The following is a 24,006-nucleotide window of genomic DNA, read 5'->3' on the forward strand; positions in this document are numbered from 1 at the left end:
TGAGTTATACATTTGCATGTACCTCAAAAGCTAAGAAGAGAAATGTAAATATTATTAATTAATATAACTATTTTATTGTATGATATCCCATAAATTAAAATAATTAAAATAATTTTTATAGGTAGAAGACATTTGATAGGTTCCTGTTTAACAGTTAGTGCTTAGTTCTTTATATTCACAGAAAGAAGGTCATATTTACCATAAATACCTCACAACTGACTGACTGAAGAATCAGGAAATTAGAGCATTTTAATACAATATACTCAGTATCACAATAGAGATAGAAATAGGGAGTTGTGGAAAAACAGGAATTATGTATGTTGAGAATGTCCAGGGAAACTTCTAATATGAGGTATAGCATAAGCTGTGCTATGAAGAATCAGTAGAATTTGAGTAAGTAAATTTTGGTGATGTTAGTGGGGAAGACGTTTTAAAGAAACACCCAGAAATGCTGCAAGAGCTATTAAGTAGAGCAAATACGTTGCATGGGACAAAGTCATGGTAGCTTTTATTTTGGTACATTGCATCAGATCTCTGTTCTCTACCAATTTAGATCTTTTTCACCTTACTAGTCCGTTGGTCGGAAACCAGGGAAGTGACTATTCTACCTGGTCTCTGTTTACATTCTTATCGGTATAACCTGAGAATGCCTCACCTTATGACCCTGCTGTTACCCTCTGGTGCTTTCCTGTCAATGCTAACATCTGTGATGTTGGAACATCTACCAGGACCAACATTTGTGTACCTAAAACTGCAGGAGAGAGAATGTCTTCTGGAGAAAACTCTAAATTAGGTTTGATTACAGTCCGTACACGATACTTATTCTAAGCGTAGCTTAATATAATTTCTTAAACTCTCATCATTAGCTGGGGAAAAATTGCTGGACATACCTACCTGACAAAATTGCTGTCCTCAGAATGATGAGGTCTTTACAAAGGAAAATTACTGTGGTAATGAGGTCACAGTCAGCATTGTGTGCTCCACCCATTTCTAGAGTATATAAAAGGTGTCAGAGCAGAGATGGCATACAGACTTCAGAAACCATCACCTGCTCCACTACTGAACTACTTGAAACTCCAACTTTAGACATCATGTATACCAAATGCTGCAGAAGCTCATGTGGTAGCTATGGCTATGGTTCCAGATATGGCTGTGGTTATGGTTCTGGATATGGCTGTGGCTACAGTTCCAGATATGGCTGTGGCTATGGTTCGGCTATGGCTGTGGCTATGGTTCTGGATATGGCTGTGGGTATGGCATCCGTTATGGCTGTGGCTATGGTTCCGGCTATGGCTGTGGCTACGGTTCCAGATATGGCTGTGGCTATCGTTCCGGATATGGCTCTTCCTTCTGTGGTTACAGGCCAGTCGTCTACAGAAGATGCTATTCTTCTTGCTGCTAGAACATCACTGTAGTATAGATTTTCTTCTAAAATGATCACTCCAAGCCATTCCTTCTTCGCTGTCTCATGATCACAACTGAAACCACTGGAGAGAAAATATGCAGAATTTGCAGAAAATTCGTTGTCATCTTGGAAGTTCACCTTGTTGCTGAAGGAAGCTGAGTTATACCATGACACTTCTGGAAAACAGGAGACATCTTTTAATTCAGACCAAGTGCAAACCCTCTAACTCCTTGTTGCATATTCCTATATTGTGATCATTGACAAATAAACATGATTCTTTGCTCCTAACAAGTTTGTGTATCTGTTGTGTCTTGTATGCTGGTGACTTAGACTTTTGTCATTGATGTCTGTGACCTTCTCAGAGCCTGGCAGAGCTAATCTCAGCTGATCTTCCAACTTTTTTTTTTTTAAAGATTTATTTATTTATTTATTTATGCAAGCACTGGGTACAGTCAGAAGTGGGGGAGGGTGAGAGAATTCACCAGAGCCACAGCAGGGAGCAGAGCAGGCAGAAGGACCGAAGTACACTGCTGAGGGGAGCAGCGGGCGGCAGGAGAGGTCTGCGTGCCATGTGGGACCCTCCTCCGGTGGCCGGGGAGCAGCCAGGGATTGAACCAGCGCTGCAGAGGCTGCGGGCAGCTTCGCAACCCAGCGCTCAACCGCTGCACCACCGGGGAGGCCCTGATCTTCCAACTTTTCTGGTCTCCACTCTCATTGCTCAGCATCCAAGTCTTAAACATACCTTGATTATCATCCCTAAGAAAAATGGTATTTGCTGGTTGAGTCTTATGGTCTTAATTTGTTTTACTGAAGCATTTATTCTTAAGCTTTTGTGTTTCAGGATTCTGGGTCTACTTATTTATCTCTATGCAAACACTCATCAATACATGAATACACACATATACACACAAACAAGCTTCTCAGGGCAATCTGGCTTGGGAGATTCTAATGTTGAAAAAACTGGTAAAGTCAGTCCAAAAGTTGCAGAAGAATGAATAGGGAAGGACAAATACACTTTTATGCTCATTGCAACACAAGTTAAATCAGCCAAGTTTGGGAAACAACCTCAGTGCCCAACAACAGATGAGTGGATTAAGAAGATGTGGAATATATGCACAATGGAGTACTAGTCAGTGATAAAAATATGAAATTTCGCCCATTGCAATAGTATGGATGGAACTGGAAGAGATTACACTGAGTGAAATAAGTAAGAAAGGGGAAGACAAATACTGATTGGTTTTACTCATGTGTGGAGTATAGAGAAACAAAACAAAGGAACAGACAGAATAACATCTGAACACATCTGAAAAGGAATGATTCCTCATTGGGTGCTTTACCACCAGATGTGTCTATACCCAGTCATAGACTACAAGGGTTGTTTTAAAGGAAAATTATAAACTCATGGAGAGAGGTACAATAATCTGTTTATATATATGAATACCTTTCTGTTCTCATCCTATTCTGGAAAATTACTGGTTAGGAACAAATATGACCTCTGAAGCCTGATGTGAAAATGGTGATATTGTTGCCATGATAATACATAACTGGAAAGTTTTTGTTTCCACATCTGGAAGGAGTGGTAAGTGATAACATATTTAAGGTTTGGCAAGGTGGAAAAATTTAAATTTTACTGAAAAAATTAACTTTTTAGCTTAACTATGTTCAGGGGTCATACTTGCTAAATCAGGCTACTCTAGTTGAGTTATAGGGCAAAGAGATTTTACAGATTTTTCTGGATGAATCCTTGATTGCAATATTGTGAGTAAAATCCTGCACAGATCCTGGTTAGGTTGTGTTTAGACTCTTGATCCACTAGGACTGTGAAATAATAAATGAGTGGTATTCTGAGATGATACTTTATTTTGGCATTTTATAACAGCTTCTTCTACTGTCCTATAAGTTGTTGTACATGGACTTAGATGGCATGGAGAGCTTAAAAACTGAGGTAAGAGGACCATTCATTCCAATCAGAATCAAGGACCAATCACTCTGGAGTAAAAGTGGAAGGGTGAGAGGCGCTATCAGCTATACTTGATAGGTATGGCTTGTGAATAAAATCGTGAGAAAAATTTTCCTAGAACCCCCAGCGATATGGGCTATAATGAGACTCAGAAACATGTGGGTCTTTTATGACAGAGTGATTTCACAATGAGATAGACTCCCAGAGGAAATAATCAACCCCCTTGTTATAGCAAGTACAAGCATCCAGTGGTTAGAAAGGGTGACATTATGTAGCATAACAAAAAGAAAAAAACACTGGACTTTATTAGTGCATCAGATCTGTAAATTTCAGTAAGATTTCCAACCTGTTTGTACTTCGTTATTACACTAAAGCTAGTTACATCTTTCACAATTTCATGCAACCAAACTGATTGTAAAACCTGAAGGATATATGTGATTTGGAAAAAAACATCAAAATTGTCATTGTAAAATACATTTCTTTTGTGCTGTGCTTGTTTGAATATATGACCACTTACAACTGAAAAATTATTGAGGAATAGTTCTTGGGGTAAAAATGTTATAAGAAAGAATGCAAATTGGTACAGCAATATATGGAAGAGAGTATGGAGTTTCCACAAAAAGTTAACAATAGAACTACATGTGATACAGCATTTTTTCTTCTGGTTATTTATCTGAAGAAAGAAAAATTTCAAGAATATATATATATATATATATATATATATATATATATATATACACCCCCCTATGTTAATTGCATTATTATTCATAATAGATAAGATATGGTAACAACCTCATTGCCAATTGCCACATGAATGGCTACAGATTTTACACACACACACACGCACACACACACACACACACATACAATGGACTACTCAAAGGTGAAATCCTGACAGTCATTTACTATAATTAGGATAGATCTTGATGGGGTATGTTATGTCAAATATGAAGGAGAAAGAAAATGTGTATGGTTTCACTCACTTTTGAAAGTTTAAGAAACAAAACAAAAACTTAACAAAACAAGGGTAAAAGTAAACCTTAGATTCTGTCTACAGAATGGTGGTTACCAGAGGAGAAGGGTGATGGGACTGGGTGGAATAGGTAAGGGGTTTGGTTGGATAGTGGTGCGTGGTAACCAATCCTTTAGTGATAGATGTGGTGTGGCGCACATAGTTGTTGTGGTATGCATCTGTATACCTGAACCTTATACAGTGTTGAAAATCAGTGTTTTCTCAATGGAGAAAAAATATTATATTCATGGTTATTTGGATTCCTAAAAACTGTATAACAAAGTATGTGGATTATATACACAATGGAATATGATTCAACAATCAAAAAAAACAAAAAACAAAAACAAAAACAAAAAACTCATGCCATTTACAGTACCATGGACAGAGCTTGAGGAGATTCTTTATAAGGCAGCATTGAGTTGCAATGAACTCAATGTAATTTACTCCTAAAAAGTAATTAGTAATTGGCAGATTAGTCAAAATTATTAGTCAAGCTGATGTTAATAGTTGGTATATTCCCAAACTTAAACTACACTACCCTCTTTCACAGAGCCTTAAAGAATGCCTTCCTCTCCTGATCCATCCAGGTGCTGCATGTGGCAAGATTTCACCATCCTTTATAGCTGAGAAGTAGCCATTGTGGAGATCTACCACACCTTTATCCACACAACTCTACTTAGGTTGTTGGGTCCTTTCCATAGCGTGTCTATTGTAAATAGTGCTGCAGTGAACATAGGAGTGAACATGCCCTTCAAATTATTGTCATTGTACTCTTCAGGTAGTCACCTAGAAGTGGAATTGCTGGATCATATGGCAAATCTATTGTTCACACTTTGAAGCTCACCTGCCTACTTATAACATGATTTCATCCATTACCATAGTTTCCATAATGAGCAAGCTTCTCATCTGTGATGCCTTTTACACTGACAAATTTTTCTTTGATTTTCTGTGAATTTTCATCTTCTTGTGATTGTTTTATCCTCCATCTTTTCACTTCACGTCTAGTCCATCTTACCTGTTAGCATTGATTCAATTACCACATATACCGAAATGACTCCTAAAACTAAAGCTTTGTGTGTCAGTCTGGGTCCAGGAGTAGATAGAAAACTCACAGTAGGTTAAACAGACAATGATTAACATTAAAATTAATTTTTAAACTATAATAAAGGGGTAATTATAGGATGAGAAAATTCTATATGGTTCTCTAGGGATGTGGCAAGAAGTTAAAACTTGGGTGGGGGAGGAGACAGTTCAGCACCCTGGATAGCTGAAAAATTCAGTCCTTTGGCCAGGCCAGAGCTGTCACTAATTGGTAGACCAGCAGGAAACACCCTCTGGAGTGCAGATGGTAATCAAGAATTAGGCAAGTAATAGAAGGTCTGGGAAGCTCAGGGGCACTGGCAGCTTTGTGGGGGAGGATAGCTAGAGAGGGAATCTGTGAGTTTTGTGGGCTTTGTGGCCACAGACAATCATGGATGAGAAATCTTCAAGGTGTTAGTTTCATCAGAGGGGGCCAAATAAATGAAAACATCCTGAGACTCCAACATCACTGATGACACCCCACTGAATAGAGTTTTACTCTCATCTGCACTGCTATCCCCTACCTCCTCTCAGATTGCAAGCAAATAATATAAAACTGGTTTCTCCTAAAATTTCTCCCCTGTAATACTGTCTATTGAGAAAGGTTAATGCCATGCCCAGATTTAAGGGGACATTCATGAAGGAGTCCATCACTCATCACAGAGAAGACATTGAAAATATTGCAAAGATGAGAGGCAACAAATTCAGAATGGTTTTCTCTTTTCCATATTTAGAGGGTCTTCAGTCAAAACAGCTTTCCTTGGCAAAGTTTGTGAGAACCATTTACAATTATTTGACTATGCACAATATTCTCAAATTTTTGAATTTCTGTTTCAACAACTGCTAAATAAACATCAATTAATACGTGCATTAAAATGTGTTGAACTCGATAGGAAATATGTTGAAATTACAAAGAGTGAAGTACAAATCCTGCTATATTGGAAGACACTACCTTCTTTTACTTTTCCCCATTCTCAGATCCAAACAAAAGCATTCTCAAGTAATAACAGTTTCAAATATCTATATTTACTTGGACTGATACATTTCTCTTATTAAAATGTTAAGACTCACTTTAAAGTAAGCAAAATAAGTCAGAAAGAAAAAGAAAAATTCAGGATGTTTCTCTTATGTGGAATACAAAAAACACAGTAGAGGAAAAGGAACAAACAAAACAAACAATAGAAATAAGACTGTAGAACTGGGAGGGAAGAGAGCCAATGATGTATAGTGGAGAATTACTGGAGTTTGGGGGGTGATTGTGATAGGGTGATGTAGACTTGTAGAGGTGTGACTCATTCCTAAATCATAGACACTGCTGTAAAGCAGTGCATGTCAATAAAAATAATTTTTAAAAATTACAAAATAAATATAGGGATAACTAACAAATACCATGGAAGAGTAAACTGTTAATGTCACACTGACAAAGTATCTAGCAAGAGCAGTATGGGTAAATATCATTTTCAAATATTGTTTGCTACAGGAGATAGGTGACAATAAAATCAGTAAAATATTGTAGACTGTGCAAGTACTAATTATGGATTGATCACATGTTGGGGGAGAGTATGACTACATAAAACATATATGAGAAACCTTATAATGGGACTTGCATTGAAAACTTGGACTTGAACAAATATATTCCTGTACCAAGGCATTTTTCTCACTCAAAGTTGAAATGCTCAGAAAAATTCATCATTTTTGATTAAATTATTAAGAGTATGCCATTGATTACTTATCCAGTGTCCACTAAAAAATTTTGCCCTATAGAAAGAACAGAGTGTCATTTTGGAAACAACCCAAATGTCCAAAAATAGATGACTGGATCAAGAAGATGTGGTACATATATACCATGGAATATTACTCAGCATTCAAAAAAGATAAACACATGCAATTTGCAGCAACATGGATGGCGCTGGAAGGGATCATGCTCAGCAAAATAAGCCAGAAAGAAAAAAAAAAATACCGGATGGTCTCACTCATAGCAGGAATCTAGAAAACTTAAATAAGGGACCAGGAAAAAGAATAACTATAAGAAAGAAAATATCAAAATCAACAAACAACTATGAACCAGAGACACTCTATGGGTGGTGGTGGTGGGGGCGGGGAGGGGAGGGATTGGGGCCAAAATAAGGGGATTGCAATTGTATGGGGAATATAAAAATAAAATTTATTAAAAAAATAAAATTGCAATATAAGTTAAAGCAATTTATACAAAATGTAAAATCCATACTATATCTCTGTTTAGGTATACAGTATATATATAAAATTCATATGTATATTTAAAAAAAAAGAAAGAATAGAGTGTCATACTGATGGAACAGAATGAGATACACAAGCTTACCTTTGGAGAGAAGGAGCTTATTTTGGGAGTAACTGTAGCATATGAAATACTAAATTCCTTGTCCAAATGCAACAAAATTTCTTTAGAAGATTTACCTCAGGAATGGAAAAATGAAACCAACATGATATAATAATGATGATGATGATTGGATTATGAGGAGGAGAAGGGTATAATAACAATGAGTATAATTTTGTGTTTCATAGTTACTTTCTCAGGCATTGAAAGAGCAAAATAGTACATACACACATATATAGGCCAAATATATTTTGTTGATTGTTATGTCATAGCCATGAAATACAATTATGGAAGTAAAATTATACGATATAAGCTTGGGTATTTAGCAAAACATCTTTATGTTTAAAATAATCATTAGAAAATTCCTAGGATGGCAGTAGGTAACATGACATCTTGGGCAAGATGGCAGTACACAGAGTGAGCTCACTTTAGCAAATAGTTATAAAATGAGAATAGAACCCATGTGAGGTAGGACACACCCATTCCTGGAGTATTTAAGTGCCCTGCAGAGAGTAGCTGATACTCAGACTTCAGAAATATCCTCCTACAAGTCAACTAAAACTTCACCTCCTAATACCATGTATTGCAACTACTTTGGAAACTCCTGTGGGAGCTACGGCTGTGGCCTGGGCTATGGCTATGGCTCCCTCTATGGCTGTGGCTACTATGGTTCTGGATATGGCTGTGGCTATGGTTCCAGATATGGCTGTGGCTATGGTTCCGGATATGGCTGTGGATATGGTCCCAGATATGGCTGTGGCTATGGCTCCGGATATGGCTGTGGCTATGGTTCCGGATACGGCTGTGGATATGGTCCCAGATATGGCTGTGGCTATGGATCTTCTTTCTGTGGTTACCGTCCTATTGTCTACAGGAGATGCTATTCTTCTTGCTGCTGAAACATCACCATAGTCTGTATTTCTTCTAAAATGATCACTCCAAGCCATTCCTTCTTCACTGCCTAATGATCACAACAGAATTTGCTGAAGATAGTGTTCAGAAACAGCAGAAAACTCATCTTCTTGGAAGTCCTGCTTGTTGCTGAGGAAACCTGAATTACACCATGATGCTTCGGAAACACTTTAAGTTCATAGACAAAGTGCAAACCCTCTAACTCCATATTACAAATTTCTGTATTGTGATCATTTACAAATAAACACGATTCTTTGCTCCTAACAAGTTTGTGTATTTTTTGTGTCAAATGTGACCATTGCCATACTCTTTTGTCCTCTGTGTCTGTGCCCTCAGAGCCTGGCACAGCTAATTTCAGCAGATCATTCTAACTGTGTGTCTGGTCTCCATGCTCATTTCTCAGCACCCATGACTTACTGAAGAATATGTGCCTGGAATATCATAGCTAAAATAAATGGGTCTTTGTTGGTTGAGTCCTGTGGTCTTAATTTATTTTACTGAAGCATTTGTTCCTAAGCTTTTGTGTTTTAGGATTCTGGGTTTACCCAGACCTGTTTCTTTCTCTCTATATGAACACTCATCAACACATGCATACACACACATACACACAGATGAGCTCCTTAGGGCAATCTGGCTTGGGAAATTCTAATGTTGAAAAAAAATTGGTTTGAAGGAGTCATCCAGAAATTGCAGAAAAATGAATAGGGAAGGACAAATACTCTTTTATGTTCATTGCAGCACCAGTTAAATCAGCCACATTTGGTGTTGGCGAGGGTGTGGAGAAAAAGGAACTCTTCTGCACTGTTGGTGGGAGTGCAAACTGGTCCAACCACTATGGAGAGCTGTGTGGAGATTTCTGGGTCTACTAAACATAGAGCTTCCATAGGATCCAGCAATTCCACTCCTAGGTATTTACCCAAAGGACACAGAAACATCAATTCCAAAGAGCACCTGCACCCCTATGTTTATAGCAGCACTATTTACAATAGCTAACCTTTGGAAGCAACCCAAATGCCCAAAAATAGATGAGTAGATCAAGAAGATGTGGTACATATACACCATGGAATATTACTCAGCATTAAAAAAGGATAAACACATGCTATTTGCAGCAACATGGATGGCGCTGGAAGGGATCATGCTCAGCGAAATAAGCCAGAAAGAAAAAGAAAAATACTGGATGGTCTCACTCATAGCAGGAATTTAGAAAACTTAAATAAGGGACCAGGAAAATGAATAACTATAAGAAAGTGAAAATCAAAATCAACAAACAACTATGAACCAGAGACACTCTATGGGTGGTGGGGGGCGGGGAGGGGACGAATTGGGGTCAAAATAAGGGGATTGCAATTGTATGGGATATATAAAAATGAAATTTATTAAAAAAATAAAATTGCAATATAAGTTAAAGCTATTTATACAAAATGTAAAATCCATACTATATCTCTGTTTAGGTATACAGTATATATATATAATTAATATGTATATTTTAAAAAAAAGACAGAATAGAGTGTCATACTGATGGAACAGAATGAGATACACAAGCTTACCTTTGGAGAAAAGGAGCTTATTTTGGGAGTAACTGTAGCGTATGAAATACTAAATACCTTGTCCAAATCCAACAAAATTCCTTTAGAAGATTTACCTCAGGAATGGAAAAATGAAACCAACATGATATAATGATGATGATGATGATGATTGGATTATGAGGAGGAAGAGGGTATAATAACAATGAGTATAATTTTGTGTTTCATAGTTACTTTCTCAGACATTGAAAGAGCAAAATAGTACATACACACATATATAGGCCAAATATATTTTGTTGATATGTCATAGCCATGAAATACAATTATGGAAGTAAAATTGTACTATATAAGCTTGGGTATTTAGCAAAACATCTTTATGTTTAAAATAATAATTAGAAAATTCCTAGGATGGCAGTAAGTAACATGACATCTTGGGCAAGATGGCGGTACACAGAGTGAGCTCACTTTAGCAAATAGTTATAAAATGAGACTAGAACCCATGTGAGGTAGGACACACCCATTCCTGGAGTATTTAAGTGCCCTGCAAGAGTAGCTGATACTCAGACTTCAGAAATATCCTCCTACAAGTCAACTAAAACTTCACCCCCTAATACCATGTATTGCAACTACTTTGGAAACTCATGTAGGAGCTACGGCTGTGGCCTGGGCTATGGCTGTGGGTATGGCTCCCTCTATGGCTGTGGCTACTATGGTTCTGGATATGGCTGTGGCTATGGTTCCAGATATGGCTGTGGCTATGGTTCCGGATATGGCTGTGGATATGGTCCCAGATATGGCTGTGGATATGGTTCCGGATACGGCTGTGGCTATGGTTCCGGATATGGCTGTGGTTATGGTCCCAGATATGGCTGTGGCTATGGCTCCAGATATGGCTGTGGCTTTGGATCTTCTTTCTGTGGTTACCATCCTATTGTCTACAGGAGATGCTATTCTTCTTGCTGCTAAAACATCACCGTAGTCCATATTTCTTCTAAAATGATCACTCCAAGCCATTCCTTCTTCACTGCCTAATGATCACAACAGAATTCGCTGAAGATAGTGTTCAGAAAAGCAGAAATCTCGTCTTCTTGGAAGTCCTGCTTGTTGCTGAGGAAACCTGAATTACACCATGATGCTCAGAAAAACTTTAAATTCATAGACAAAGTGTAAACCCTCTAACTCCATATTACGAATTTCTATATTGTGATCATTTACAAATAAACATGATTCTTTGCTCCTAACAAGTTTGTGTATCTTTTGTGTCAAACGTGACCATTGCCATACTCTTTTGTCCTCTGTGTCTGTGCCCTCAGAGCCTGGCACAGCTAATTTCAGCAGATCATTCTAACTGTGTGTCTGGTCTCCATGCTCATTTCTCAGCACCCATGACTTACTGAAGAATATGTGCCTTGAAAATCATAGCTAAAATAAATGGGTCTTTGTTGGTTGAGACCTGTGGTCTTAATTTATTTTACTGAATCATTTGTTCCTAAGCTTTTGTGTTTTAGGATTCTGGGTTTACCCAGACCTGTTTCTTTCTCTCTATATGAACATTCATCAATGCATGCATACACACACATACACACAGATGAGCTCCTTAGGGCAATCTGGCTTGGGAAATTCTAATGTTGAAAAAAATTGGTTTGAAGGAGTCATCCAGAAATTGCAGAAAAATGAATAGGGAAGGACAAATACTCTTTTATGTTCATTGCAGCACCAGTTAAATCAGCCACATTTGGTGTTGGCGTGGGTGTGGAGAAAAAGGAACTCTTCTGCACTGTTGGTGGGAGTGCAGACTGGTCCAACCACTATGGAGAGCTGTGTGGAGATTTCTGGACCTACCACACATAGAACTTCCATATGGTCCAGCAATTCCACTCCTAGGTATTTACCCAAAAGACACAGAAACATCAATTCCAAAGAGCACCTGCACCCCTATGTTTATAGCAGCACTGTTTACAATAGCTAAGCTTTGGAAGCAACCCAAATGCCCAAAAATAGATGACTGGATCAAGAGGATGTGGTACATATACACCGTGGAATACTACTCAGCCTTCAAAAAAGATATAAACATGCCATTTGCAGCAACATGGATGGCGCTGGAAGGGATCATGTTCAGCGAAATAAGCCAGAAAAGAAAAACACTGGATATTCTCATCCAGCAGGAATCTAGAAAACTTAAATAAGGGACCAAGAAAATGAATAACTATAAGAAAGTAAAAATCAAAATCAACAAACAACTATGAACCAGAAACACTCTATGGGTGGTGGGGGGCGGGGAGGGGAGGGATTGGGGTCAAAATAAGGCGGATTGCAATTGTATGGGGAATATAAAAATAAAATTTATTAAAAAAATAAAATTGCAATATAAGTTAAAGCAATTTATACAAAATGTAAAATCCATACTATATCTCTGTTTAGGTATACAGTATATATATATAAAATTCATATGTATATTTAAAAAAAAGAAAGAATAGAGTATCATACTGATGGAAAAGAATGAGATACACAAGCTTACCTTTGGAGAGAAGGAGCTTATTTTGGGAGTAACTGTAGCATATGAAATACTAAATTCCTTGTCCAAATCCAACAAAAATTTCTTTAGAAGATTTACCTCAGGAATGGAAAATTGAAACCAACATGATATAATAATGATGATGATGATGATGATTGGATTATGAGGAGGAGGAGGGTATCATAACAATGACTATAATTTTGTGTTTCATAGTTACTTTCTCAGGCATTGAAAGAGCAAAACAGTACATACACACATATATAGGCCAAACATATTTTGTTGATTGTTATGTCATAGCCATGAAATACAATTATGGAAGTAAAATTATATAAGCTTGGGTATTTAGCAAAACATCTTTATGTTTAAAATAATCATTAGAAAATTCCTAGGATGGCAGTAAGTAACATGACATCTTGGCAAGATGGCGGTACACAGAATGAGCTCACTTTAGCAAATAGTTATAAAATGAGACTAGAACCCATGTGAGGTAGGACACACCCATTCCTGGAGTATATAAGTGCCCTGCAAGAGTAGCTGATACTCAGACTTCAGAAATATCCTCCTCCAAGTCAACTACAACTTCATTTCCTAATACCATGTATTGCAACTACTTTGGAAACTCCTGTGGGAGTTATGGCTGTGGCCTGGGCTATGGCTGTGGGTATGGCTCCCTCTATGGCTGTGGCTACTATGGTTCTGGATATGGCTGTGGCTATGGTTCCAGATATGGCTGTGGCTATGGCTCTGGATATGGCTGTGGATATGGTTCCGGATATGGCTGTGGTTATGGTCCCAGATATGGCTGTGGCTATGGCTCCAGATATGGCTGTGGCTATGGATCTTCTTTCTGTGGTTACCGTCCTGTTGTCTACAGGAGATGCTATTCTTCTTGCTGCTAAAACATCACCGTAGTCCATATTTCTTCTAAAATGATCACTCCAAGCCATTCCTTCTTCACTGCCTAATGATCACAACAGAATTCACTGAAGATAGTGTTCAGAAATAGCAGAAAACTCATCTTCTTGGAAGTCCTGCTTGTTGCTGAGAAATCTGAATTACACCATGATGCTTCGGAAACACTTTAAATTCATAGACAAAGTGCAAACCCTCTAACTCCATATTACAAATTTCTATATTGTGATCATTTACAAATAAACACGATTCTTTGCTCCTAACAAGTTTGTGTATCTTTTGTGTCAAACGTGACCATTGACTTACACTTTCGTCCTCTGTGTCTGTGCCCTCAGAGCCTGGCACAGCTAATTTCAGCAGATCATTCTAACTGTGTGTCTGGTCTCCATGCTCATTTCTCAGCACCCATGACTTACTGAAGAATATGTGCCTGGAATATCATAGCTAAAATAAATGGGTCTTTGTTGGTTGAGTCCTGTGGTCTTAATTTATTTTACTGAAGCATTTGTTCCTAAGCTTTTGTGTTTTGGGATTCTGGGTTTACCCAGACCTGTTTCTTTCTCTCTATATGAACTCTCATCAACACATGCATACACACACATACACACAGACGAGCTTCTTAGGGCAATCTAGCTTGGGAAATTCTAATGTTGAAAAAAATTGGTTTGAAGGAGTCATCCAGAAATTGCAGAAAAATGAATAGGGAAGGACAAATACTCTTTTATGTTCATTGCAGCACCAGTTAAATCAGCCACATTTGGTGTTGGTGAGGGTGTGGAGAAAAAGGAACTCTTCTGCACTGTTGGTGGGAGTGCAAACTGGTCCAACCACTATGGAGAGCTGTGTGGAGATTTCTGGACCTACTAAACATAGAGCTTCCATATGATCCAGCAATTCCACTCCTAGGTATTTACCCAAAAGACACAGAAACATCAATTCCAAAGAGCACCTGCACCCCTATGTTTATAGCAGCTCTATTTACAATAGCTAAGCTTTGGAAACAACCCAAATGTCCAAAAATAGATGACTGGATCAAGAAGATGTGGTGCATATACACCATGGAATATTACTCAGCATTCAAAAAAGATAAACACATGCCATTTGCAGCAACATGGATGGCGCTGGAAGGGATCATGCTCAGCAAAATAAGCCCGAAAAGAAAAATACTGGATGGTCTCACTCATAGCAGGAATCTAGAAAACTTAAATAAGGAACCAGGAAAAGGAATAACTATAAGAAAGTGAAAATCAAAATCAACAAACAACTATGAACCAGAGACACTCTATTGGTGGTGGGGGTGGGGAGGGGAGGGATTGGGGTCAAAATAAGGGGATTGCAATTGTATGGGGAATATAAAAATAAAATTTATTACAAAAATAAAATTGCAATATAAGTTAAAGCAATTTATACAAAATGTAAAATCCATACTATATCTCTGTTTAGGTATACAGTATATATATATAAAATTCATATGTATATTAAAAAAAAAGACAGAATAGAGTGTCATACTGATGGAAAAGAATGAGATACACAAGCCTACCTTTGGAGAGAAGGAGCTTATTTTGGAGTAACTGTAGCATATGAAATACTAAATTCCTTGTCCAAATCCAACAAAATTTCTTTAGAAGATTTACCTCAGGAATGGAAAAATGAAACCAAAATGATATAATAATGATGATGATGATGATGATGATGATGATTGGATTATGAGGAGGAGGAGGGTATTAATAACAATGACTATAATTTTGTGTTTCATAGTTACTTTCTCAGGCATTGAAAGAGCAAAACAGTACATACACACATATATAGGCCAAAATGTCATAGCCATGAAATACAATTATGGAAGTAAAATTATACTATATAAGCTTGGGTATTTAGCAAAACATCTTTACGTTTAAAATAACCATTAGAAAATTCCTAGGATGGCAGTAAGTAATATGACATCTTGGCAAGATGGCGGTACACAGAATGAGCTCACTTTAGCAAATAGTTATAAAATGAGACTAGAACCCATGTGAGGTAGGACACACCCATTCCTGGAGTATATAAGTGCCCTGCAAGAGTAGCTGATACTCAGACTTCAGAAATATCCTCCTACAAGTCAACTAAAACTTCACCTCCTAATACCATGTATTGCAACTACTTTGGAAACTCCTGTGGGAGCTATGGCTGTGGCCTGGGCTATGGCTATGGGTATGGCTCCCTCTACGGCTGTGGCTACTATGGTTCTGGATATGGCTGTGGCTATGGTTCCAGATATGGCTGTGGCTATGGTTCCGGATATGGCTGTGGATATGGTCCCAGATATGGCTGTGGCTATGGCTCTGGATATGGCTGTGGATATGGTTCCGGATATGGCTGTGGATATGGTCCCAGATATGGCTGTGGCTTTGGCTCCAGATATGGCTGTGGCTATGGATCTTCTTTCTGTGGTTACCGTCCTGTTGTCTACAGGAGATGCTATTCTTCTTGCTGCTAAAACATCACCGTAGTCCATATTTCTTCTAAAATGATCACTCCAAGCCATTCCTTCTTCACTGCCTAATGATCACAACAGAATTCACTGAAGATAGTGTTCAGAAATAGCAGAAAACTCATCTTCTTGGAAGTCCTGCTTGTTGCTGAGGAAACCTGAATTACACCATGATGCTTCGGAAACACTTTAAATTCATAGACAAAGTGCAAACCCTCTAACTCCATATTACAAATTTCTATATTGTGATCATTTACAAATAAACACAATTCTTTGCTCCTAACAAGTTTGTGTATCTTTTGTGTCAAACGTGACCATTGACTTACTCTTTCGTCCTCTGTGTCTGTGCCCTCAGAGCCTGGCACAGCTAATTTCAGCAGATCATTCTAACTGTGTGTCTGGTCTCCATGCTCATTTCTCAGCACCCATGACTTACTGAAGAATATGTGCCTTGAATATCATAGCTAAAATAAATGGGTCTTTGTTGGTTGAGTCCTGTGGTCTTAATTTATTTTACTGAAGCATTTGTTCCTAAGCTTTTGTGTTTTAGGATTCTGGGTTTACCCAGACCTGTTTCTTTCTCTCTATATGAACATTCATCAATGCATGCATACACACACATACACACAGATGAGCTTCTTAGGGCAATCTGGCTTGGGAAATTCTAATGTTGAAAAAAATTGGTTTGAAGGAGTCATCCAGAAATTGCAGAAAAGTGAATAGGGAAGGACAAATACTCTTTTATGTTCATTGCAGCACCAGTTAAATCAGCCACATTTGGGAAACCTCGGTGCCCAACAGCAGATTAGTGGGTTAAAAAGACATGGCATATGTATACACACAATGGAGTACTAGTCAGTGATAAAAACATGAAATTTCGACCCTTGCAACAGCATGAATGGAACCAGAAGAGATTATACTGAGTGAAATAAGTAAGAAAGTGGAAGACAAATACTGAGTGATTCTACTCATATGTGGAATATAGAGAAACAAATTAAAGAGAAACAAATATAGAGAAACAAATTACATCTGAACACATCTGAAAAAGGAATGACTTCCTCATTGGGTAATCTACCACCAGATGTGTCTGTACCCAGTCATGGTCACCCTATTCTAGGTTTATCTTAGAGTAAAATTGTAAACTGTTGGAGAGAGGTACAAGGAATCCATTTATAAATACCTCTTTATTCTCACCCTATTCTAGAAATTTATTGGTTAGAAACAAATAAGTCCTCTGAAGCCTGATGTGAAAATGGTATTGCTGATGACATGAAAATACGTAACTGAAATTTAATTTTTTCTGCATCAGCAAAGGGTGGCCAGTATTTGTTTAATGTTCGGCAGACAAACAAGTAGGAAAAATTTAAATTTCACTTAAAAATTACCTTTCTAGCTTAAGGATTTTCATGTAATATTTGGGTCATACTTGCTAAATCAGGCTACTCTAAGTTATATGGCAAAGAGATCTTGCAGGACTCAGGATCCTAGGTGAAAATTTGTAACAATGGGAATAAGATCCTGACTAGAGATCCCAGCTGGATGTTTTTATATCCACTAAGATTGTGAGAAGTTAATGAATTAATTTCTGAGCTGCTGTTTTCTTTAATTTTGTTTAAACAGACTTCTGTTCACCAGTTATATAGTAAGAGTTGTGGTTACTTAGATGACTTGGAGATCATATTTGCATATCAGATGAGGTAAGGAGTCATTGATGCCAAAAAGTATCAGGAATAGATCAATCTGGAGTAAAAGTGGGATGGTGAGAGGCACTATCAAACAAACTTGATTAAATCACCTTATACAGTGTTGAAAATTAATATTCCCTCAATGGAAAAAAATTATATTCAATGTTATTTTGATTCATAAGATATATAACATAGAGCAGTAAGGAGTTTTTAGGCAGCATTGGGTTATAATGAGATTTCCTACAAAGTAACTAGTAATTGGCAAGTTAGTCAATGTTATTAGTCAAGCTTATTTTAATAGTTGTAATCCCAAAATTACACTACCATGCCCTCCTCTGAAGAGACTTATGGAGTAATATCCCCCCAGTTTCATCCATAGTTTTGCACTTGAAAAGATTTCATCATCAGTTATAGATGAGTACTAGCCTTTGTGTTGATATACCACACATTTATCTACTCCTTTGTACTTGGGCACTTGAGTCCTTTCTATTACGTGACCATTGTAAATTGTGCTGCAGTGAACATAGTAGTGCACATGCCCCTTCAAATTAGTGTCTTTCTACTCTTCAGGTACTTAAGAGTGGAATTGCTGGATCCTATGACAAATCTATTGTTAATGTTTTGAGACTCACCCTCCTAATTTTAATTGAAGTCATCTATTCCCATAGATTCCATGATGATAAGACTCTGATCCATAATGTCTTTTACATTGACAAATCATTCTTTGCTTTTCTCTAAGTTTCAGTCCTGTGATTGCTTTATCCTCCATCTTTGTTTTTAGTTTACGTGCTCGTACATCTTATCTGTTGGCACTGATTCAACTAGTACATATGTACACATGACTTCTAAAACTAAAGGTATTTGCATCAGTCTGTGTGCAGTCAGTAGATAGAAATCTCACGTTAGGTTAAACAGAGATTGCTTACTATTAAAATTAATTTTTAAACTATAATTAAAGAGTGATTTTAGAATGAGAAATTTCTATATGATTTTCTTGGGATGTGAAAGAATACTCCAGAAAGACAACATGGAACTGACAGTTCAGCACCCTGGATAGCAAAAAAAAATTTACTCTTTGGCCAGCTAGAGCTGCTCTCTATTCAATGGACCAGCAAAAGACACCTCCTCTAGTACAGATGGTGATCAAGCATTTAGCAAGTGGTAGAAGTTCTGGGAAGCTCAGTGGTACAAGCACTTTAATGGGGGAGGATAGCTAGTAAGAGTATCTAAATTTCCTGTGAATTTGAGGGCCACAGACACTTATGGGTGAGAAATCATCAAGGTGCTAATTTCAGTAGACTCCAACACCACTGAAAAGAATCTCACCAAATGTCCTCACCTATCATCCCATAGGGGAGGAAACAAATAATGCAGAACTGCTTTCTCCTGTGATTTCTCCCCTGCAACACTGTCTACTGAGGAAGCTTAAGGCTATGCCCAGATTTAAGGGCAAACTCATAAAGGGGCCCATGACTCATCATAGGGCATACACTGAAAGTATTGGGAAGGTGAGAGGCAGTAGGCTCAGAACATTCCTCTCCCAGTTTCAGTGGCTCTGTAGGAGAAACAGCTTTTCATGACAAGTTTGTCAGATCCATTTACTAATAATTTGACTATGGGAAATGTACTTAAATTCATAAACTTTAGATTCTGCAACTGCTAAATAAGAATAAGTGCATTAAAAATGTGTTGGGGTCTGTAGGAAATATATACTAACTACAAAGAGTGAAGCGCAGATCCTGCTCTATCAGGAGTCACTACCCTGCTTTTACTTTTTCCCTTTCTTGTATACAAACTTAAGCATTCCCACATAGCAACAGTTTTCAAATATCGGTATTAACTTAGTCTGATGCATTTATTCATTTAAAATGATAATATTGGACCTCCCTGGTAGCACAGGGGTTAAAGTCTCCACTCTATCAAGCTATCACCAGCCACTGCAGCTTGAGTTCGTTCCCCAGCTAGGGAGCTTAATCACATGGTGCAGCAGAACTGTGCCTGTCTCACCTGCTGCTCCCCTCGGCAGTGTTTTCAGTGGATCTGCCTGTTCTGCTCCCTACTCTCTGTCTTGTGAATCCATTCACCCCTTGCATCTCTGGTCTACACCCCAGTTCTTGTATGCAAAAATTAAAATAAATCTTTTTAAAAATGTTAAAATTTCTTTAATGAAAAGTAAGCAAAATAAGTCAAATAATAAGGCAAATAGAGGATACTTCTCTCATATGTGGAATATAAATAACAAAGCAGAGGAACAGGAAAAAATAAACCAAACCCTAGATATCTGACTGTAGAATTAGGAGGTAGGAGATCCAATGCTGTATATAGAAGAAGTAAGAAAACATTAGTGGTAGCATAATGGAACTTATGGAAACATAAGTTTGTAGAGGTATATACCTGAATCTTAAATCATATACAATACTGTAGCAATGTGCGTCAATAAAAATAGTTCCTAAATATTGCAAAATATAGGGACAAATAATAAATTCCATGAACAGTAAACTATAATGGCATAATTTTGAAGTATCCATCAAAAGTGGTATGGGTAAGTATCATTATTCCAATATATATTTGCTTGAGAACCAGTGAGAACAAAATATTGTAAGTCTGCAAGTACTAATTTTTGATTGATCAAATATTAGTGGACATCATGACTATGTAATACATATATGAGAAACCTTCTAAGGAGATGCATTGAATACTTGCACTTGAATATAGACGTTCTTAAACCAAGGCATTTTCCTCAATCAGTGTTGAAACTCTTAGAAAAGTTTTTAATTTTTTGGTTAAATTAGTTATAGTATGCCATAGATTACTTACTATCCAGTGTTAACTGAAAAATTTTGCCCTAAAGAAAAAATAGAACATCATGAACTGATGGAAAATGATTAGACAAACTTACCTTCAGAGAGGAGATTATTTCAGGGACTAAATGTAGTGTGGTGACATACTCAATTCCTTGTCCAAAATCCATGAAAAGTGGGCCTCCCCGGTGGTGCAGCAGTTGAGCGCTGGGTTGCGAAGCTGCCTGCAGCGCCGGTTCAATCCCTGGCCACTGGGCGAGAGTCCCACATGGCGCACAGACCTCTCCTGCCGCCCGCAGTTCCCCTCAGCAGTGTACTTCGGTCCTTCTGCCTGCTCTGCTCTCCTCTCTGGCTCTGGTGAATTCTCTCACCCACCCACACTTCTGACTGTACCCAGTGCTTGTATAAATAAATAAATCTTTAAAAAAAAAGTTACTCTTCAAAATCCATGAAAAGTACTTCACGGTATTTACCTTATTAATGGAAAAAGGAAAACAATATGATATGAGGTGATACTGATGATGCAGAAGTGGAGTATGTTATTGACAATCAGTAGAACTTTGTGTTCAATATTGATAGTTGCTCCTAAGACAATGAAAGAGCAAAATAGTAAACACACACACACACACACACACACAGGCCAAACATATTTGTTGAATGTGTTATGTCATAGCCATGAAAGACAATTATGGTTATGGAAGTCAAATTAGGGTTATATAAGCTTGGGTGTTTAGCACATATATCTTTAAGTTTAAAATAGCCATTAGAAAATTCCTAGGATGGCAGTAAGTAATGTGACATCCTGACAAGATTGTTGTACACAGAATGAGCTCACTTTTGAAAATAGTTGTAAAATGTGAACTTAGCCCATATGAGGTTGACCCGCCCATTCCTGGGAGTATATAAGTGCCCTGCAAGAGTAGCTGATACTCGACTTCAGAATATCCTCCTACAGGACAACTGAAACTTCACCTCCTAACACCATGTACTGCAACTACTTTGGAAACTCCTGTGGGAGCTACGGCTGTGGCCTGGGCTATGGCTATGGCTGTGGCTATGGCTCCCGCTATGGCTGTGGTTATGGTTCCGGATATGGCTGTGGCTATGGTTCCAGATATGGCTGTGGCCTTGGCTATGGCTATGGCTGTGGCTATGGCTCCCGCTATGGCTGTGGCTATGGTTCCGGATATGGCTGTGGCTATGGTTCCAGATATGGCTGTGGCCTTGGCTATGGCTATGGCTGTGGCTATGGCTCCCGCTATGGCTGCGGCTATGGTTCTGGATATGGCTCTTCCTGCTATAGCTACCGCCCAGTTGTTTACAGGAGATGCTATTCTTCCTGCTGCTAAAACATCACTGGGATGCAGAAAATCTTCTAAACTGATCAATCCAAGGAATTTCTTCTTCACTGACATGATCACAACTGAATCAACTGAAGAGAGAGGATTTAGCCTGAAGAAGAATCATTGTCCTCTTGGCATTCCAGCTTGTTAGTGAGTTACTTCATGATCTTCTTGGAAAGCAGAAGACATGGTTTAACTCACAGAGCGAGTTAAAACCCTCTACATCTTGTGCCTATTACCTGTATTGTGATCATTTCCAAATAAACATGATTCTTTGCTCCTAACAAGTCTGTGTCTCTATTGTGTCAGACATGCCATTGACTTACACTTTATCTTACCTGTCTGTGATCTTGGTATCTGGTAGAGCTAATCTCAGTGGTCATTCCAAAAGTGTCTTGTCTCCACTCTCATTGCTCAGCACACACGACTACTGAAGTATTTTTGCCAATACATCATACTGGAAAAAACTGGGTTCATTGGTTAAGGAATGAATTTGCAAGGGAGAATTTATTCCCAAGCTTTGTGTTTCATGATTCTGGGTCTATTTTTTTCTGTATGTACACTCATTAATAAATGCATACACCTATAAACAGACCAATATCTCAGGGTAATCTGGTATGGGAAATTCTAATGGTGAAAAAATTGGTTAAGAGAGCCAGTGTAAAAATTGAGGAAAGACAAATATGGAAGGTTCAACGCACTCCTGTGTTCTTTGCAGTACTATATAAATCAGCCAGTGTGGAAAACAACCTATGTGTCCAATAACACGTAAGTGTGTTATGAAGATGTAACACATATGTACATATTTGAATGCTAGCTAGAGATTATACAATTTTTCACTTGCACAACATGAATGGCACTAGTGGTTTTTGTGTTCAGTGAAATAAGTTAGAAAGGGAAAGAACAATACTGAATGATCTCACTCGTATGTGTAATGTAATAAAATAAAACAAAAGAACAGACACTGAAATCTGAACACATCTGAAATGGACTGGCTTCCTCATTGGATGCTCTACCACCAGATGCGCCTATACCCAGCCATGATCACCCTGTGCTAGGGTTACTTTATAGGAAAATTATAAACTCATGGGGAGAGGTACAATGAATTCATTTATAAATGCATCTCTATTCTCACCCTATTAAAATTATTAGTTAGGAACAAATATAACCTCTGTTGCCTGATGTGAAAATGATGATACTGATCCCATGAAAATACGTAACTGGAACTTGTTTTGCTTCTGTATCTGGAAGCAGTGGCCAGTGATAACATGTTTAAGGCTTGTAGGGTTAAATAAGATGGAAGAATGTAAATTTTACTAAAAATTTAACTTTTTACCTTAATTTTGTCATCCAATTTTTGGGTCATACTAGCTAAATCAGGCTACTCTAGTTAAATTATATGGCAAACATATTTTGCTGATGTCATGGGGGAAGATGTAATTGCAATGCTAGGAGTGAGATCTTGACTTGAGATTCCAGTCAAATGGACTTACATCCCCCAAGATCAATAATTCATAATAAATGATTTAATTCCTGAGCTGCTATACTCTTTAATTTGGTAATTTTAACAGGCTCTTTCTACTGTTATTTAGTTATATAGTAAGACATGTGATTAACTAGGATGACTTGGAGATCATATTTTCATGTCAGCTGAGGTGAAGAGACATTGACACCAGAACATTCAGAGAAAAAGTTGGAGGGTGACAGGCACTATCAACCTGATAAACTTGATAAACCTTTATCAACTTGATAAACCTTATTCAGTGTTGAAATTAAGGTTCCCTCAATGGATAAAAAATACTATTTTCAGGTTTATTTGGATTCATAAGATGTGTAACAGAGCAGTGGGGAGTTTCTATATAAGGCAACATTGATTTATTATGCCATCTCCTACGAAGTCATTAGTAATTGACAAGTTAGGCAAAGTTAATAGTCAAGCTTATTTTAATAGTTGTATTCCCAAATTTAAACTAACAACACTCCTCCAAAGAGTATTATGTAGTATCATCCAGCCAGTTTCACCTAACCAGTT

The 24,006-nt window shown here is 37.7% G+C and overlaps 4 protein-coding genes across 4 annotated transcripts; all 4 read left to right on the forward strand.

The window, feature by feature from the left end:
* Window positions 1-986: 986 nt before the first annotated feature.
* Window positions 987-8,709, forward strand: LOC119257089 (keratin-associated protein 21-1-like). Its single transcript, XM_037524788.2, has 3 exons — window positions 987-1,209; window positions 4,440-4,446; window positions 8,424-8,709. Exons 1-3 carry the CDS (start codon window positions 1,092-1,094, stop codon window positions 8,707-8,709), a joined length of 411 nt encoding a protein of 136 aa, XP_037380685.2. The 5' UTR covers window positions 987-1,091.
* A 2,151-nt stretch (window positions 8,710-10,860) lies between these two features.
* Window positions 10,861-13,659, forward strand: LOC119257090 (keratin-associated protein 21-1-like). Its single transcript, XM_054700673.1, has 2 exons — window positions 10,861-11,168; window positions 13,401-13,659. Exons 1-2 carry the CDS (start codon window positions 10,861-10,863, stop codon window positions 13,657-13,659), a joined length of 567 nt encoding a protein of 188 aa, XP_054556648.1.
* A 2,141-nt stretch (window positions 13,660-15,800) lies between these two features.
* LOC119257091 (keratin-associated protein 21-1-like) lies at window positions 15,801-16,151 on the forward strand. Its single transcript, XM_054700681.1, has one exon. The coding sequence runs from the start codon at window positions 15,801-15,803 to the stop codon at window positions 16,149-16,151; it is 351 nt and encodes a 116-aa protein (XP_054556656.1).
* A 5,463-nt stretch (window positions 16,152-21,614) lies between these two features.
* LOC119257092 (keratin-associated protein 21-1-like) lies at window positions 21,615-21,980 on the forward strand. Its single transcript, XM_037524791.1, has one exon. The coding sequence runs from the start codon at window positions 21,615-21,617 to the stop codon at window positions 21,978-21,980; it is 366 nt and encodes a 121-aa protein (XP_037380688.1).
* Window positions 21,981-24,006: the final 2,026 nt, after the last annotated feature.

Source organism: Talpa occidentalis, unplaced genomic scaffold (assembly GCF_014898055.3).
Source record: "Talpa occidentalis isolate TD23 unplaced genomic scaffold, MPIMG_talOcc4v2.1 talOcc4.4, whole genome shotgun sequence".
In the NCBI taxonomy this organism is placed as follows: Eukaryota; Metazoa; Chordata; class Mammalia; order Eulipotyphla; family Talpidae; genus Talpa; species Talpa occidentalis.

What these genes read in the sequence shown, in the direction of transcription:
- LOC119257089 (XM_037524788.2), top strand. Translation starts at nt 1,092, where the DNA reads ATGTATACCAAATGCTGCAGAAGCTCATGTGGTAGCTATGGCTATGGT.
- LOC119257090 (XM_054700673.1), top strand. Translation starts at nt 10,861, where the DNA reads ATGTATTGCAACTACTTTGGAAACTCATGTAGGAGCTACGGCTGTGGC. An exon ending in GGATCTTCTTTCTGTGGTTA is followed by an intron (nt 11,169 to 13,400) that starts CCATCCTATTGT and finishes GAGTTATGGCTG; the next exon opens with TGGCCTGGGCTATGGCTGTG.
- LOC119257091 (XM_054700681.1), top strand. Translation starts at nt 15,801, where the DNA reads ATGTATTGCAACTACTTTGGAAACTCCTGTGGGAGCTATGGCTGTGGC.
- LOC119257092 (XM_037524791.1), top strand. Translation starts at nt 21,615, where the DNA reads ATGTACTGCAACTACTTTGGAAACTCCTGTGGGAGCTACGGCTGTGGC.